Source organism: Magallana gigas, chromosome 6 (genome assembly GCF_963853765.1).
Source record: "Magallana gigas chromosome 6, xbMagGiga1.1, whole genome shotgun sequence".
Classification (NCBI taxonomy): Eukaryota; Metazoa; Mollusca; class Bivalvia; order Ostreida; family Ostreidae; genus Magallana; species Magallana gigas.
The window spans coordinates 416,706-433,915 of NC_088858.1; the positions used below are offsets into that span (position 1 = coordinate 416,706).

The 17,210-nt window shown below is 37.5% G+C and overlaps 1 protein-coding gene across 8 annotated transcripts in view; it reads left to right on the plus strand.

Moving 5' to 3' along the window:
* Positions 1 to 13,467, plus strand: part of LOC105337895 (myosin-I heavy chain) — a 40,108-nt gene extending 26,641 nt beyond the window's left edge. For 4 of the 8 annotated variants that reach the window (XM_034470622.2, XM_034470623.2, XM_034470625.2 and 1 more), the window contains 23 exons: positions 1,636 to 1,767; positions 2,207 to 2,365; positions 2,468 to 2,538; positions 2,668 to 2,857; positions 3,404 to 3,498; positions 3,711 to 3,798; positions 4,190 to 4,591; positions 5,363 to 5,499; positions 5,849 to 6,036; positions 6,324 to 6,359; positions 6,552 to 6,578; positions 7,422 to 7,544; positions 7,965 to 8,131; positions 8,452 to 8,528; positions 8,654 to 8,735; positions 8,906 to 8,984; positions 9,120 to 9,217; positions 9,326 to 9,445; positions 9,573 to 9,640; positions 9,734 to 9,902; positions 10,176 to 10,259; positions 10,579 to 10,698; positions 11,018 to 13,467. In XM_034470622.2, coding sequence (XP_034326513.2) covers positions 1,636 to 1,767; positions 2,207 to 2,365; positions 2,468 to 2,538; positions 2,668 to 2,857; positions 3,404 to 3,498; positions 3,711 to 3,798; positions 4,190 to 4,591; positions 5,363 to 5,499; positions 5,849 to 6,036; positions 6,324 to 6,359; positions 6,552 to 6,578; positions 7,422 to 7,544; positions 7,965 to 8,131; positions 8,452 to 8,528; positions 8,654 to 8,735; positions 8,906 to 8,984; positions 9,120 to 9,217; positions 9,326 to 9,445; positions 9,573 to 9,640; positions 9,734 to 9,902; positions 10,176 to 10,259; positions 10,579 to 10,698; positions 11,018 to 11,170 — 2,865 coding nt within the window. In that variant the 3' untranslated portion in view covers positions 11,171 to 13,467. The remainder of the gene's footprint in view (positions 1 to 1,635; positions 1,768 to 2,206; positions 2,366 to 2,467; positions 2,539 to 2,667; positions 2,858 to 3,403; positions 3,499 to 3,710; positions 3,799 to 4,189; positions 4,592 to 5,362; positions 5,500 to 5,848; positions 6,037 to 6,323; positions 6,360 to 6,551; positions 6,579 to 7,421; positions 7,545 to 7,964; positions 8,132 to 8,451; positions 8,529 to 8,653; positions 8,736 to 8,905; positions 8,985 to 9,119; positions 9,218 to 9,325; positions 9,446 to 9,572; positions 9,641 to 9,733; positions 9,903 to 10,175; positions 10,260 to 10,578; positions 10,699 to 11,017) is intronic. The other 4 variants (XM_034470627.2, XM_066088960.1, XM_034470624.2 and 1 more) reach the window with 3 other exon arrangements.
* Positions 13,468 to 17,210: the final 3,743 nt, after the last annotated feature.

Sequence of the window (17,210 nt, forward strand, 5' to 3'; positions counted from 1 at the left end):
GTAATACTGGTTCTTTCAGCCCTAGCAAAACTCTCAATAAGGTAACACTACTTCCTTCAGCCCCAGCAAAACTCTCAATAAGGTAACACTGCATCATACAGCCCCAGCAAAACTCTCAATAAGGTAACACTGCTTCATACAGCCCCAGCAAAACTCTCAATAAGGTAACACTGCTTCCTTCAGCCCCAGCAAAACTCTCAATAAGGTAACACTGCATCATACAGCCCCAGCAAAACTCTCAATAAGGTAACACTTCTTCCTTCAGCCCCAGCAAAACTCTCAATAAGGTAACACTGCATCATACAGCCCCAGCAAAACTCTCAATAAGGTAACACTGCATCATACAGCCCCAGCAAAACTCTCAATAAGGTAACACTGCATCATACAGCCCCAGCAAAACTCTCAATAAGGTAACACTGCATCATACAGCCCCAGCAAAACTCTCAATAAGGTAACACTGCTTCCTTCAGCCCCAGCAAAACTCTCAATAAGGTAACACTGCATCATACAGCCCCAGCAAAACTCTCAATAAGGTAACACTGCATCATACAGCCCCAGCAAAACTCTCAATAAGGTAACACTGCATCATACAGCCCCAGCAAAACTCTCAATAAGGTAACACTGCATCATACAGCCCCAGCAAAACTCTCAATAAGGTAACACTGCATCATACAGCCCCAGCAAAACTCTCAATAAGGTAACACTGCTTCCTTCAGCCCCAGCAAAACTCTCAATAAGGTAACACTGCATCATACAGCCCCAGCAAAACTCTCAATAAGGTAACACTGCATCATACAGCCCCAGCAAAACTCTCAATAAGGTAACACTGCTTCCTTCAGCCCCAGCAAAACTCTCAATAAGGTAACACTGCATCATACAGCCCCAGCAAAACTCTCAATAAGGTAACACTGCATCATACAGCCCTAGCAAAACTCTCAATAAGGTAACACTGCTTCTTTCAGCCCCAGCAAAACTCTCAATAAGGTAATACTGGTTCTTTCAGCCCCAGCAAAACTCTCAATAAGGTAACACTGCTTCTTTCAGCCCCAGCAAAACTCTCAATAAGGTAACACTGCATCATACAGCCCCAGCAAAACTCTCAATAAGGTAACACTGCATCATACAGCCCTAGCAAAACTCTCAATAAGGTAACACTGCTCCCTTCAGCCCCAGCAAAACTCTCAATAAGGTAACACTGCTTCTTTCAGCCCTAGCAAAACTCTCAATAAGGTAACACTGCTTCTTTCAGCCCCAGCAAAACTCTCAATAAGGTAACACTGCTCCCTTCAGCCCCAGCAAAACTCTCAATAAGGTAACACTGGTTCTTTCAGCCCCAGCAAAACTCTCAATAAGGTAACACTACTTCCTTCAGCCCCAGCAAAACTCTCAATAAGGTAACACTACTTCCTACAGCCCTAGCTATGATATGGCTTAAATTCACATAAGTTATAATAAACAAATATAATAATTACCAAGACCTAGATAAAAGGATAGGAAAAAAGTATATCAAAATTAAGGAGAAATTTTTTCAAAGTAGTTTTGAGTGTCACTCTGATGCTGTATTTTCACTCTTGTGGAGTTGTTCTTTGTTACGAGGGTCAGTCTTAATATTTTCGTATTTATTGTTTTTTAAAGTACCTGATGAGTTACATCAAGCAGAGCTGCAGTGACAGTATCGTTGGGAAGTACGCTCTCCAGTGCCATAAACACCTGACCAAAACCCGGGCCACCTCACGTAAAAACCCGCCATCTATGTCAGAAATCATGGTAAGTTTAGATGGACAAATCGGACCCTCCTTCATGCCAAAGCTGAAAGTTTATAAGGTCAAATTGAAAGTGAGATTATCAATTAACTATTATAAAGAGGTTTTATTACCTCAACTTTTTACTGTAATTAACTAAACTAAGAAGATTGAATTATCAAAACAATCATGTCTTTGATAGACTCAGATACTACATAGTAGTCATTTAGTTAAGTTCAAATTAACTATGGTTACTAAGTGAAAAGTATTGTGGTATAGACTTTTGCAAATAGCTGATTTTAGTCAGCTTTTTTCGGAGGCATGAGTAGATGCTTGCCAAAATCCCCTACAAAACAAATTTTGGCAAGTGCTTGCGAGCACCCGCTCTGCTAAACACGCCCCAGATGCCCTAGCTTGTGTATAATTAAGTCAAACTAGTGCACTCTGATCTGCTTCAATTACAGAGCATGCGACACCTGAGCCCCATGATTTGTAAGATCTCATTCATGGACGGGAAGACCAAGGCAGTGGGGGTAATGCCATGTGACACAGCTGAGGACGTCCTGGAGAGTGTCCGGAAAAAGATCACGCTACAGTCCGTGGAGGGCTGGGCGCTCTATGAGGTAGCACTCATAATGACCTTGACCTACTTAACCTGTTGTGATTTCTCTGTCTGGTAACTATGGTAGCATGACATCTGATCCTATGGGATGTTCTTGTTTCAGGTTTCAACAGATTTGGATCGGTACATAAGGACTTATGAATTCGTGGCCGATGTTCTCTCTGGTTGGGAATTGTAAGTACATTTGATGATGTGTTGATGAAACTGTTGATAATTGTGTGGAAGCTGTGCCAAGACAGTATACAGTGCAGTTTATAGACCATTGATATTCTGTTAAAGATTCTGTTGATATTTGTGTTGAAGGAGTGACAAGCTGGCCTCACAGCCAAGTAAATACGAGACCATATCAAAGAAAGGACCCAAAATGGCATTAGGAGGAACGGACGCTGTGATAATGCTGAGGAAGCGTGTGTTCAAACACATCACGGACATCCCTAACGACCCTGTGGAATACCGGCTACTGTACGCGGAGGCTGTCCAACAAGTCATCTCTGTAAGTCACCGTGACTGTCACCACCACCTAATGTAGCACTATGCAATGTCACCAAACTGAATTATAGCATCACACAATGTCACCACCACCTAATGTACCAAAAATAATGTCACCACATTGACTTATAGCACCACACAGTGTCACCACCACCTAATGTAGCATCATACAATATCACCACTTTGATTTATAGCACATTCGCATATGAAGCACCACCAATTGTGCCACCACCAAAAATAATACCATTTAATGTCACAACATTGACACATTGACTTAAAGCACTACACAATGTCAACTTCCTCCCACTAGATACAGAAGATACATCTGATTAAATTACCTCGGAAACAAAGAATGATTCTGTTATATCATTGAAATTCATGGAAAAATCATTATGTACAAAAGCAGAATTTCTTGCATAAGTACAGTACATGTTCAGAAAGAACTTTCTTTCTTGGAATTAGAAATTCATATAACCAGAAAAACCGATGACCCCAGAAACAGGTGAAGATAAGTGTGTTTTATGACATTATTGTTATGACCTGATTTCAGGACAAGTTCCCAGTGTCTGACAAGGTGGCGCTCCAGCTGGCCGGACTCCAGGCCCAGGTGGTGTGTGGGGAGTACGAGGAGGGCAAAGACAACAGGTGAGATTACCCGAGTATTAAACCAGGTAACGGGTGGTACGCTTGTGGAGATAAAAAGTACCGGGTAATACTACCTATATTTAAATCTAGTTACACAACTTAAATATTTATTGCACTGCATTAATGATTGCCGGTAAATGTAAAGAATATAGATGTTGAAATAGTTAAACACTGTCCAATGATTTTAGGTGTAATTTGTGATTATTTTACAGGTATTCTGAGGCAGAGCTGTTCCTGTGTAAGAGGATTTTAGCCCAGCCCGGGAGGGATTGGAATGAGGAGATTGCTGGGGCCCACAGAGTAAGTTTCTGCCCACAATAAAGTATAAAGATGGGGCCCACAAAGCAAGTGACTGCCCACAATAAAGTGTAATGGTGGGGCCCACAGAGTAAGTTTCTGCCCATGATAAAGTATAATGGGGCCCACGGAGTAAGTTACTGCCCACGATAAAGTGTAATGGTGGTGCCGAAGAGTAAGTTACTGCCCACGATAAAGTGTAATGGAATGGATTGTCTCATAGCATAGCAGCTGTGATGTATAATGAATACTTGTATTCACAGAAGATGTCTCTTTGTTGGGAATGACATATGCCTATTATAGCTAAAACTGTGTATATGTTTTGTACATTACAGTAAAAACAAGAGCGAACTGTAAGCCTAATATAGCCTGACACTGTCTATTTGTTTTGTAGCATTACGGTAAGAACAAGAGCGAGCTGGAGGCCATGGTGTGGTACCTGACCTGTGTCAAACAGTTCCCACTGTACGGCTGTACCATATTCCAGATCCAGAACAAGGGCATGTGGGCCCACACGGGCGACGTTCTCCTGGCCATCAACATGGACGGCCTCAAGTTTGTGCGGGCCAAGGACAAGGTGGTCATACACGGGTTCCTGTACTCGGAGATCGAGTCCATCACCATGGACCCCAACGACAACTACATGACCATGGAGCTCAAGAACGAGGTGGTCTGTCAACAGCGCTGCTTCATGTTTGAGACCAATCAGAAGGAGGATATTGGTCACCTGATTGCCAGCTACTCCCCGAACCACGCCTCCTGGCTCAAACCAGAGTACGAGAGTCTGAAGAAAAAGGTAAGAAATAAGTATAATCTGGCAAATGAGTGAACATTTTACAGATCTTTCAAATACTGATGTCTCTGGCACAAGGTTTTAAATTTGTTGAATATTTTTCTGTCCTTATATTTAAAACAAAAATATGGAAAGGCACATTAGTTTTTTTGAAGCATATTTAATTTATATGTATACTGTAAAACAACTTTTATTCTTGATAAATTTATCATAAGAAAAAAACTTTGTTTATGACAAAAATAGTATTTTTATCTGAGTCTAAGTCAATACTTTAAACCAAAACATAAGAACAGTGTTTTGTGAACCTCACAAAATTTAATCACTCACATATAAAGATAATCTACCGTATTTTGATTTGTGTAATTTTCTCCACAAACTCTTTTCCACCTGCTGTTTCTATTGAAGTACATGTGTTTTTATTTTTATATCCTTCATCATGTAGTTTATGATGACTTTTACAGATTACTGTAAACAAATTATATTTGGCGTGTACGATATTTGGTGGAATTTAGTATTTGAACAAGTTGGCGTGAATTTGAATTAGCGTATTCCTGAATGTGACTATTCCTATATATTTATGCATGGCATTTGGCAATGTACTTGATTAAGCGGAAGCCACATTCCGCCAAAAGCGCTAAATAGAATACACAGCCAAACGTAGTACGTTTACAGTAATTGTGTGTTCATCATGTAATGTTTGATGACTCGTGGATGGGTAACCTGATTTTGTGTCGTCTTTTGTGAATGGTAACCTGATTTTGTGTCGTCTTTCAGAACAAGATGACAGACGATGAGAAACTGAAGCTGTACGAGGAGTTGGTGCGATGTCGCCGCGCACTGTCTGACTGTCGACTATTAAGGCCCGCCCAGTCTCATCACGGAGCCAACTTCCTGAAACAGTCCATCAGGAGGCAAGTACTATCATTCATACATTGATTAGCCAACAATTTGGGGCATTACAGTTATGGAGAAATTAAAGTGAAATCTTTCATATGAGTGCATTGGCAAATCCTAAGAAAATAAACCTTGTAAAGTAGTTTTGAGAAAAATGTGATAGTTTGTAAGTGATTTTTAAAATTTTTCCTTCACTGATGATTAGAAAAAAGTAATTGTAAATATTTTACACTCAATGTCATTTATTATTCATAAAATAATAAAATTCAATACCCAATGAATATTCATGATTTCTTAGTATTTTAGGGATTTTCTTTAAATACTTGATTTTGAGTTTTCTGCTGACTTGTGACATTTGGTTTCCAGACTGACCAAGTCTAAGATGGAGCGACTGAGGAGCTCCACCATCGCGGCTGGCCAGTTTGACATCAGCTACTGGTCCTTCAGCAAGTCTTGTATCAAGCAAGCACTCAGTGTCCTCGATCCTCAGATGGAGGAGCAGGCCCTCAAAATGTTCTCCTCAATCCTCGTCTACTGTGGTCTGGAAGAGCCAGGTGAGTCAGTGTTGGAGTTTCTCTGGAACTTCTGAACTTGTGTGTATGAGTTTGAGAGTATTCTATCATAATTTTTCTTTTTGTGGGTGTCAAAAATGTATAATTTCAATTCCTTTATTATTTACTTTGATTTATATTTTTGAATGTTTCTTTGAAAATTCTTTCTTTCCCTTCACTTTTCATTTTAAAGGAATGGTGAGTTTATGATTGTATCCCATTCTTTCTTAAATATTTTTGATTATTCAAGGAATTTGTATTTTTATTTATTATTTATCAATGTATTGCAGCAAAACCATTTCATATTGGTAGCATATTTGACTCAGGTAATCAGAAGTTGCCATGGTAGCGCATTATACTAATTTGTTGTTTAGGTGGTGGTAACTATGGTAACTGTTGTCACACAACAAAACCTAGAGCTTAATATCCAGTAGCTGACCTCTAATGACCTCTGTTGATAATGCTTGGCAATCAAGCAGTCATTAGCTTTTATTAATAAGAATTACACTGAATTTTAGTGGAGATGATCCAACGAATCTTGTGTGGTAAGTAAGTGGTGAGGTCACATGACTTTGTCACAGGGGAGATAACTCAGTGACACATTGGGTCCTCCTAGTTTCTTTCTTCTGTCTTTGAAGTGAAATGATTAACCAATAAAATCACCTGTAACTAAATAAAAGAATATTTGAATCAAAATATAAAAAGAGAGGATGAAAATAGTGGTTTGTACTGAAATTGTCCAATTAATATTATTATTTAGTGAAAGCTAACTCTTATAAACAATGGATGTGGTTGGGTGATTGTGGAACTCTATGGATTATGATAAATTAACAACATATGGGATAAAATGATTGATACCTTGTGAAGGGATGGTGCATTTGTTCTATACATCTTCTTTTCTCCTGAGACTAGAGTACATTATGCTTACCTTGTATTACCTAAACATATAATTATTTTCATTTAACATTATGATTAATCAGAAATGGAGGCAGCTAGATACTATATCAATATAATTCAATGTACATATACCTTGTTAAAGGCTTCAATTTTTGCTTCCAGGAAAAATACCAAGGACAAAAAGATGAAAATCAAAAAATTAAAAAAACTAATTTTTACACTTTTAAAGGAAATTTTTTCTGTAGATGTTCATTCAGAAATGTTCATGTCAATGTTTGATTTATTGTAAAGTTTGAATTCACAACCTCTCTGTTGTGCTGTTGAATTGAACTTACTGATACTTTAATAGTTTGTTGTATTTTTCTTATAATTTTCTAAATAACATGTAACAAATAACTTTTACTCTTCTCTTGAGCATTTGAATTTACTTTTGTTAACGTTTTGTTCCCTTTTTTCAGCAGTAAAGCTAACTATTTTTTGATGTTTTTCAGGTAAAGATGAGAAGCCAGATATGACATCTCTGATTCAGAATGTCATCCACAAGTGTATGGACAGCGACCAGCTCTGTAACGAGTTTTATCTTCAGCTCATCAAACAGACCACTGATCACCCAGGTAATAACAATGCTCACTTCTCAGATAACAATTACATAGTATTAACCCAGGTAACTCTCATCACTCAGGTAACAATAACATAGTAATCACCCAGGTAACAAAGCTCATCACTCCGGTAACAATAACATAGTAATCGCTTAGATATTAAAGCTCATCACTCAATTACAATAACATAGTAATCACTCAGGTAACAAAGCTCATCTTTTAAGTTACAATAACATAGTTATCACTTAGGTAACAAAGCTCATCACTCAGGTAACAATAACATAGTAACCCCCAAGTAACAAAGCTCACCACTCAGGTAACAATAACATACTAGTAGTAATCACCTAGATATTAAAGCTTATCACTCAGGTAATAAAGTAGAACACCTGATCCTGTCTGTGTCCGGCTTAATTGACCTTGGATTCTCCTTTGTAGACCCCAACAGCCTGGTCAACAAGAAGAACTGGCAGCTGATGGCGGTGGCCTGTAGCTGCCTGACCCCTACCCACAGCCGCCTACAGAAGTACCTCCTCTGTCACCTCCGCAAGTGTTCCCTGGATTCCACATCCGAGGAGGGCCGCTTCGCCAGGTTCTGTCATAAAGTAGGTCATTTCTGTCATTAAATAGGTCATTGTACTAATCCAAATCATGGAATAAAACTACCCGGTACCCTGTCAGACCTCTGTAGATGTGTTCATTAATGTAACTTACATCTTGCTGTAGAAATTTCGAAGACTATCTTGTTTTTCACTCTGTCCCTGCAAGATAAACTACATATCTTATCTATTGTCAGTTTTAAATTTGTTGCAAAAAATTTCATACAATGTACCTGGTATAATGTACATGGATATAAGTGATCTTGTGAAGGAAACTGATTTGATGCCTGGCATACTGATGGTTAGAATTTCTTCCTTTGTTTCAGTGTTTCACCAGAACAGCAGAACAGAAGAGGAGAAAGTTCCCACCCTCTCAGAAAGAGATACAATGTCTGACAGAGAGGTCTGTACCCTACACAAGCTTACACCTTACTGGACTTTTTTGTGTCCAATATCTCACTAATCTAACTTAAACATAGATGACAATGTCTTGATTTAGTGATGATTTGTACTGCTGTGTTATTTCAGGCGGCCAATCTTTGAGAAGGTTTATTTCCTGAACATGGAGAACAGAAGTGTGGAATTTGACTCGGCCTCCACCTGTGGAGAGGTGAGTGGTTAAAAAAAAACCTGTATATTTTCATTATACCGGTACATGTGAAGAATCCTGGGTATTATCATTATGTGTGATTTGATCAGAGTTCAGAATATTATTATTGTATGCAAGTTGCCTTGAATTCGTAAGATTTTCCATGATACGTTTACTTTTGGTCTTTACAGCTGATCAAAACGGTGAAAGCCAAGATAGGAATGCGATCAGATGCCGAGTGCTTCTCTCTGTATGAGATAGGACCTTCAGGTACCACAACTCAATCAGTGAATAATCAAAAGTCTCTCATTAATGAAAGCAGTGAGCGATTATTTTTCACATTTTTCTGCATTTTTTTACTATCACACGGCCAATTTCATACAATGTTTTTAAATGAATTGGTAGAGAGGCATATGGCGCATGACGAGAGATTGTCGGACATGCTGAGTAAGTGGGAGAGGCTAGGCAGGGGCTTTGGAAAGGAGCAAAAAATGCTGTTTAAGGCAAGTAGTGAGACTGAAGATTGGAGATCTATTAACTCTTCATCTCTTCTGAAAGCTTTCTAAATTACATTCTGTGCAATGTTGAACAAAGTTGTCTTCCCTTTGTAGAAGCGGCTATTTATTGACCCGTACATTAACCCCTTGGACCCGGTGGAGTGTGACCTGGTGTTTCATCAGCTGATGATTGACCTGGCCGAGAGCAAGATTCCCATCACCCAGCAGGAAGCTGTAAGTTCACACTCCTGAACATACAGTTATGGAATTTTGTTGCTTTTAAATCAGCAATGACATGCATATTCATGTATGTTGCCTTTTGTTCTACTCAATGATTTGTGAACTGATATGTATTTTGTAGATAAAACTGTGTGCCTTGAAGATACAGTCAGAAATGGATCAGCTGCAATCTCCAGAAATAGACTACAGGTAAAGATCAAGTCATACCTTAAGTTCTAACCAATGACCATAGATTGTAGATGACTATTCTTTGACTGACACTGGTATTGTTTGATGTTTCAGTTCCTATTTGAGAATTCTCCCACCCTACGTTAAGGACTCTGTGAGAGTAGAAGACATTGTGTGTGTTCACAACTCCCTGATGGAGCTGACTCCTAACCAGGCCATACTGGCCTTCATCGAGGTCCTCAAGCAGTGGACTCTGTTTGGTGCTCAGGTCTTCAGTGTCTCGGTAAATACATGTACCATTAAGCTGCCCTCAGAAATATTACGCATTAAGAAGCTAACAAGCTGTCCAACCCTCAGAAATAAGATTCCCAATTAGCAACTCCTCAGAATTAAGCAAACAAGTTGGCAACCCCTTTAATTAAGCTTATAATGCTGTCAGCCTCCCAAGGAATTAGCTTACAAGTAAGCTATCTCTCAGAAATTAGCAAAAATGCTCTACAGCATAAATGTTTGTAATGTTTCAAGATATTTCTGACTTAACTATTTTAACTTTCAGCAAAACTACACATCATCTCTCCCCAAAAGTCTGCTGTTAGCCATTCATCAGAAAGGAATAACTCTCATGGAAGTCAACACTTTTGTAAGTCTCATAGATAACGAGTGCCCTATAAATGTTATGTCACATCCAATGTAATGTCACTTCCAATGTCTCAGTTTTATGAATGTAATGTAACAATGTCTCAAGAACATGGGCCTTATTAATGTAATGTCACTTCCAGTGTCTTGGGTAGCACATGACTTATTCATGTAATATGTCACATCCATTGTAATGTCACTTCCAATGTAATGTCCATCCAATGCAATCTTGATGTTGTTGTATGTTCTTTGTATTTTTACTGCAGACCTCAATATTTGGCCTCTTGTATTCCACTGTATGTACTTTCACTTTCACTTTGCAGAGAACCCTGGCCTCCTACGAGTTTACAGAGGTCGTCCATTCTAGTCCTGCCATCACCAGCATTATGATCGTTGTGGGTCACGTCGCCAAGGGAATGAAGTACATGTTCACCACAAATCAGGTCCGTATCATACTCACAAGGTCACACTGAACCAAAGTACATTTCATCTGATTATATCAACAACACTTTTTCCTTTATTACTTGAGAAAAATTCTTAATGTTATAGAACCTTAACAACAATAAACAGTCATGTTTTGTTAAAAAATCCGTAAACCAAATGTTTGACGTTTCCTGATATGACGAAGTGTCAAAGGTTAAGAATGCTCTTTCATTTATATAATGAAATGGTCAATGCTAATGCATTTAAGGTACTTTGAGCCACATGTAGCAACCTTTTTTAAAGACTACTGTGTAATAAATCAATGGGTCTCTGTTTTAGGCCTTTGAGATAGCTCACCTGATCAAGGATTACATCACGGAGCTGCAGTCACGGTTCCTGATTCCTGCCCCACAAACCACCGACATCAACATGAACCGTGCGTCGGCGGTGTTCTTTGATGATCCATCGAGTACTCTACAGACCCTGGTGTAGTAGTACTGACAGAATCACACTGTGTTCATTACGTAATTATCTCCGAAGTCAATAATGAATGATATCATTGAGCTGAGACTGCTGCTTTGGTTCAAGGCTTGGACGAGTGTTTCCTTGCTCACTCAGCCTTTACAGAGTCCACTTCCTGTGCAATCAACCATGTGATATCAATTGGAGGGGGCGTCCTTCTTGTCATCGTGTTTTGTTTTCTCTGGTATTTGCCATGACTCATTTTTTTCTCTATATTTTTTGTTGATTTTTTGTAAGAAATACTCCACCTTAAGTATATTTGTTTTTTTTTCAAGTGGTCTTTTTAGCTTTTTTGCCTTGCTATGCATACTATATGAAGAAGAATCTCATGAAAATTACATCAGAAATGGTTTTTAAGGCAGACAGTTATTTAAATATATACTGCGTGTTTGATAATGCGACTAAGGCTGTCCCATAGAATGATATGGAGGCAAAAAATTTACAGAATGAGGAGAAAAATGTGTACATGTGAAATGTAAGAGGTGCAAAAGCTTGTGATACCGACCCGTGAACCATATGCATTTTTTGTTTTGTGCCTTAACTGACTGACCATGTGTAGTATCAGGGTTTTGTTTTTTTCTATCAGAGATCACTAATAACTTCACATCAACAAGTTGCCAACATGTGACATTTGATAAGTTGACATCAGGGTTAGCAGTGCTCAGACCTATTGCCTATGGCACTCAACCTCAGGCCGTGCCACTCGTGGAAACCAATATTTGTATTGAAGTTTTTTGACATTTATTTTTACTCTTTATGAATGTTTTTATTCGTACATAGATGTGTAATCGTCATTTATGCAGATATCAAGCCGAACACTGACAGCGGATCAGCTGAGGGTGGGAGGAATGTAGTAACTCTGTTGTTTATTTATCAAGCCTTGCTACAGTGTCCAAGTTTCATAAATACATAAATGTTTTTTCATTATGTAACAATTTATCAATTTTGCTTTAGTGGTATGTGCATCAGATGCTTTAAACTAATCCAAATTTTTCTACACTTTGATCTGTTAGCTCTATCATAACATGGGCCGAGACCCTTTCCCACTGCACCACTGTACTGTCTCAGGCATCAATCCTTGGTTCAAAACCAACCACATTTCATGTCCTTATTGGTGACCAATTTTTTTATTTACAGAACAAATTTTTTTTATCCATATTGTATCTAGTCATATTTAAATGCCAAATATTATCTCTGCTCCATCCCCTTTCCTGGGGAATGTTATTTGTGTATTGGCCATTTTTACAATTGCTTTGTACTATTATAAACATATAATAAGTGTAAATGTGTACCGGTACTTTGTTGAATGACACATCTTGAACTGACACATCATGACATGGTGGCTGTTCTAGTGAGAGTGGTGGGCAGGCTTATCTCCTGATCACCTGGGTAGTCTGATTGACTTCTGTGTGTGGCCAAGAACCACTTGGTGGTGCCTCTAGTGCCGCCCATCTCCCATAACACTAGGTGGCTGCTCTCACTGGACCTCCGTCGTGTGGTGATTGTGTTCCTTGTTTTCTCTCAAGGCAAATCTTATGGATTTTTTAATTAAGTCTTATTTTGGGAAGGGAAAAACTTAATATTGGATTTACATCAAAGTTAGAGATCTGAAATGAAGCTATTGTCTTCCAGGGTTTTTATGACCAATGTTTTTCCTTTACATTAAATGTCTTTATTTATTGTTGTTTGTAATTATTTATGCAGTGGAGTTTGTTTTGTTAACTGTATGGATATGGTCCTCTGTAATTTCTATTTGACTGGACTCACAGGCTTCACACAAAATCTCAGTGAAACAGCTGATCCAGCACAAAATCTCAGTGAAACAGCTGATCCAGCACAAAATCTCAGTGAAACAGCTGATCCAGCAGGCTTATTACTCATCAACAACGTTAGGCAGAGGAAGCAGGCTATAGCTCTTCTACAATGTAAGGCAGAGGGAAGCTTAGCTCCGGGTTGGATGACGCTTACCTCTGGGAGGGAAACAAACAAAATACATGTAATAGTTTTCCTTGTTTTGGTAACAAATTCGATAGAAGAAAAACTAAGAAAAACTAACCATGACAAAGGGAGAACATACAATATTTCTCATTCATAAAAATGGAGATGTTTTTGATCTCTTCTCTGGATATGAAGCTGTTGTAAGAACTGTCTGTGGTCCAGAGCTGTAGACATTACAGGGGGCACCTGTTGGCTATGAGTATTGTGCAATAACTAAAGATATTGTGACAGAACTGTCGTGTGCAAGTAATAAATATATTTTCCTATGAGTCCTATCTTATTCTTTTTACAGAAAGTTTGTGAGCTTTTCTGATCACCATTTGTCTGTTCCTTTGTCTGTCAGTCCATCTGTGTAAAGTTTTCACATTATTCAATTCTTCCCTAGAACCAGTGGGTCAATTTTAACTTAATTTGGTACAAAGCATCATTATGGGAAGGGGATCTTAAATTCTTAAAATGAAGGGCAAACCCTTTTCAAAAGGGAGATAACAGTGACTCCCAAACCAATACTGGTGCCCCAAGATGGGATTAAAGTCCAACATAGAAATAAAATGGGGTAATGTTTAAAAAGTTTCTCCAGAAGAATTACAATGTTGCTGTTTGTGAGATTACTATGCACTAAGCACTCTCAGGTAGTTTCAGTTTTAAATTGTTAAAACCAAGACCCCTGGACCAATACTGGGGCCCCAAGAGGGGTTCAAGAATTAACAGAAATATACAGGGAAAATCTTCTTCAAAGGAAATGAAATGCTTCAATCAATTTGTGAGATAACTTTGCATTAGTATCCTACGACAGTGTAGAGTCCAAATTGTTAAAACCATGACCTCAAGACAAATAATGGGAGCCAAGAGGGGTTTTAAGTTCAACATAGAACAATATATAGTAAAAATGTTTAAAATTCTTCTCAAGAACTTCAGTGCTGCAGTCAGATACTATGCAAGCATTCTCAGATAATGTAGATTCTAAATTGTTGAAAATGTTACCCCAGGCCATTACTCAAGAGACATTCATATCGGGGGAAATCCCCTTCTCAAGAATACAATGCTTCAATTTGTGAGATTTCTATGTAAGCATTCTTAGATAGTTTAGATTGTCAATTGTACAAACTGTTACCCCTGGGCTAATACTGTGTCCCAAAGGGGGTTTAAAGTACAATGTAGAAATATCTAGAAAAGAAGTTTTAAATCTTTTACTAAAGAAATACAATGCTACATTTAGTGATATCACACAGTAAGCATCCTGATATCTTCATAACCTCATATCAAGGTCACAGTGACCTTATTCCACTTTATATAAATATTCATAAAGAGTTCATTTTCTAATTTTGTTATATTTGATGCGTTGAGGCCAAGGATTTAAGATTAACCAGTTGATGCACCTTTGTTTTCATTACTAGTATGAAGGCCAAGAATTGGTCTTCAACTTATATATGTATTCTCAAATCTTGGAACAAATGAAAATTTTAGTGAGTTTTACAGTATTTTAAAATGAGAAATTCAGAAAGAGATCTAGAAAATGTTGTTCAGGTGAGCAATGTGGCCCATGGGCCTCTTATTTACTCGTTTTACTTCAACTGTTTTGCGATATTGATTAATGTACACATTCTGGCCTAATTCAATTTAATTAAGATTAGATGTTAGATCAGCTCGCTGATTCGCTACACAAACGCTTTTGTAGCGAGTAATTATATATATAAGCGAGCGGATCTAACATCTAATTTTAATTAGATTGGGCCTGGTTCAACTTTCTTTACATCATAATCTTAAAAGAAAAGTTAATGTACATAAAGAAAAATAACAGGTTCGAATGTTTACTCAGTCTGACGCTATCAATTCATCTACAAAGAGAGGAATACAGGTGAGAAAGGAACATACAGGGCCCATTGAGGTATATTACCTATTCATATAAATAAATGTATTCATGTCAATACATGAGTAAAATACTTCTTATATGAAAGTGAAGAGGACATCCATTTGCTTGATACCTCAATTAAAGGACCCTAGAATTTATGAAAACCACAACTGGCTAGAAGTTCTATTCAATGTTTTCAATAAAGAACTGAAAAAAACCTTCCAATCCAGACACGGGTTACAGCGAATTACAGAATACCGGTAGAGTTTTCAATAGCTTGTTGGATTGCTCAATAGGGTATTCAATTTGGTCAGCAAGGTATCACATCAGGTTTAAATCTAGGTCCTGTGGTTACTCAAGTGTAGATTGTTATTTTGCACTCAACCAATTCATTTTGCACAAAGAAAACCTCTAGAACACTCTCTCCTATTGTTAGCTATTCTATTCATAGACTTTTAAAAAGAATGTTCACCTGGACAGCACTGGACTCAATAGAGCATCAATTCTGCTTGGAGGAATTTGAATTTTGTTTTTCAAAAAATGTAATTCAAAAGAAGAATTCAAAATTCTGAAGAAACAAACAAAAGAGAAAAGCATAACTTTAAAAGGAGATATTTTTTTCCTGCAAAAAATCATTAAACTTTTTGGTTCCCTGATTCCTGGTGCATCTTACAGCACTAGTAGTTTTTTTTTTGCTGACTGCTTAATTAGTTCAGACTTTTATAGCAGTAATGTAGGATAACAGAGAGAAACAAAACGGCCCAAAACGTGCAAATGTTAACCAGATTAACTCACTCTATTGCTGTCATACCTGAGTAATCACATGACCTAGATTTAAACCTAATGTGATACCTTGCTGACCAAATTGAATACCCTATTGATCAATCTAGCAAGCTATTGAAAACTCTACCGGTATTCTGTAATTCGCTGTAAATTTATCAAAAAATTTGATAAGTTTTTAAAAATTTTAGAAAAGGTTTTATCGTTATTGCCTTGCTTCTAGTCCAATTTAAATTAAAAAATTTTGCCCTAGGTTGGTCCCTAAGTATAATATTTTTAAATACATTTGAAGATAAGTTCATAAAAATTATGAATTAAAAAAAAAAAGGTGTTTTCTTTGTTTGATGCTGGTATCTTTCACTCATTGACAGGATGAAAAAATTTGATCTTTCTTAAAATTTGAAAGTTTACATAATCGATTTTTTAATCGATTGTGAGCTGCCGATTCAATTTGATTATCGTTAGTAAAATTGGTCCGATTTTACAACACTAATACTGTGGAATCATTAGAATTCGTGGTGGCTCAATTTTCGTGGTATTCGTGGGTAGCCCTTCCCCACGAATTTAAATCCTCAACGAAAACAATTTTAGAAAGAGTTATCTTTGTTGCTGAAACAGAAACCGACGCATCCACCAAATTACATCCCCACGAACTAGCAAAAAAATTAATAATCCACGAAAATTGGCCCCCACGAATTTAAATGATTCCACAGTAGTCCTTTGATATCAACTTCATGTTTAAAGTTGACTGCTTATTATACCCCCGGCTCCGAAGGGGTACTGTGGTTTCATTAATATTCAAGGGTACCAATTTTCGTGGAAAAAGGGAAAATCACACTTTCAAGGATACGTAAATTCGTGGCCAATGACCCTATCAATACAAAATAATAACAGAAATTGCACTTCAATGAACATTTAATTTCATGGATAAACTTAACAACGAAATCCACGAAAATTGGTATTCAGCGAATATTGATGAAACCACAGTATACTGTTTTACCCTTGTGTGTTTGCTGTCCGTCTGTAACAAAAATTTCTTTCACATTTATCTCAGCAACTATTTATAGCAGATGCTTAAAATTTTTACACAGTGTTTGTTAAGGCATGCCATATCGTGGGATATATTTTTGTACCAATCAGATGTCAACCTCCTGTTAAATGACGACTTTGCTTATTTTTTAACCAAAATTTTCAAACAAATTTCCGTCAAAGATTTCTCAGCAACTATTTACCACAGATGCTTGAAATTTTTACACATTATTTGTATAGGCATGTCATATCGTGGGATATTTTTTTAGGTATGCCATATTGTGGGATATATTTCTGTACCAATCGGATGCCAGCTTTCTGTTAAATGTCGACTTTGCTTGTTTTGCATAT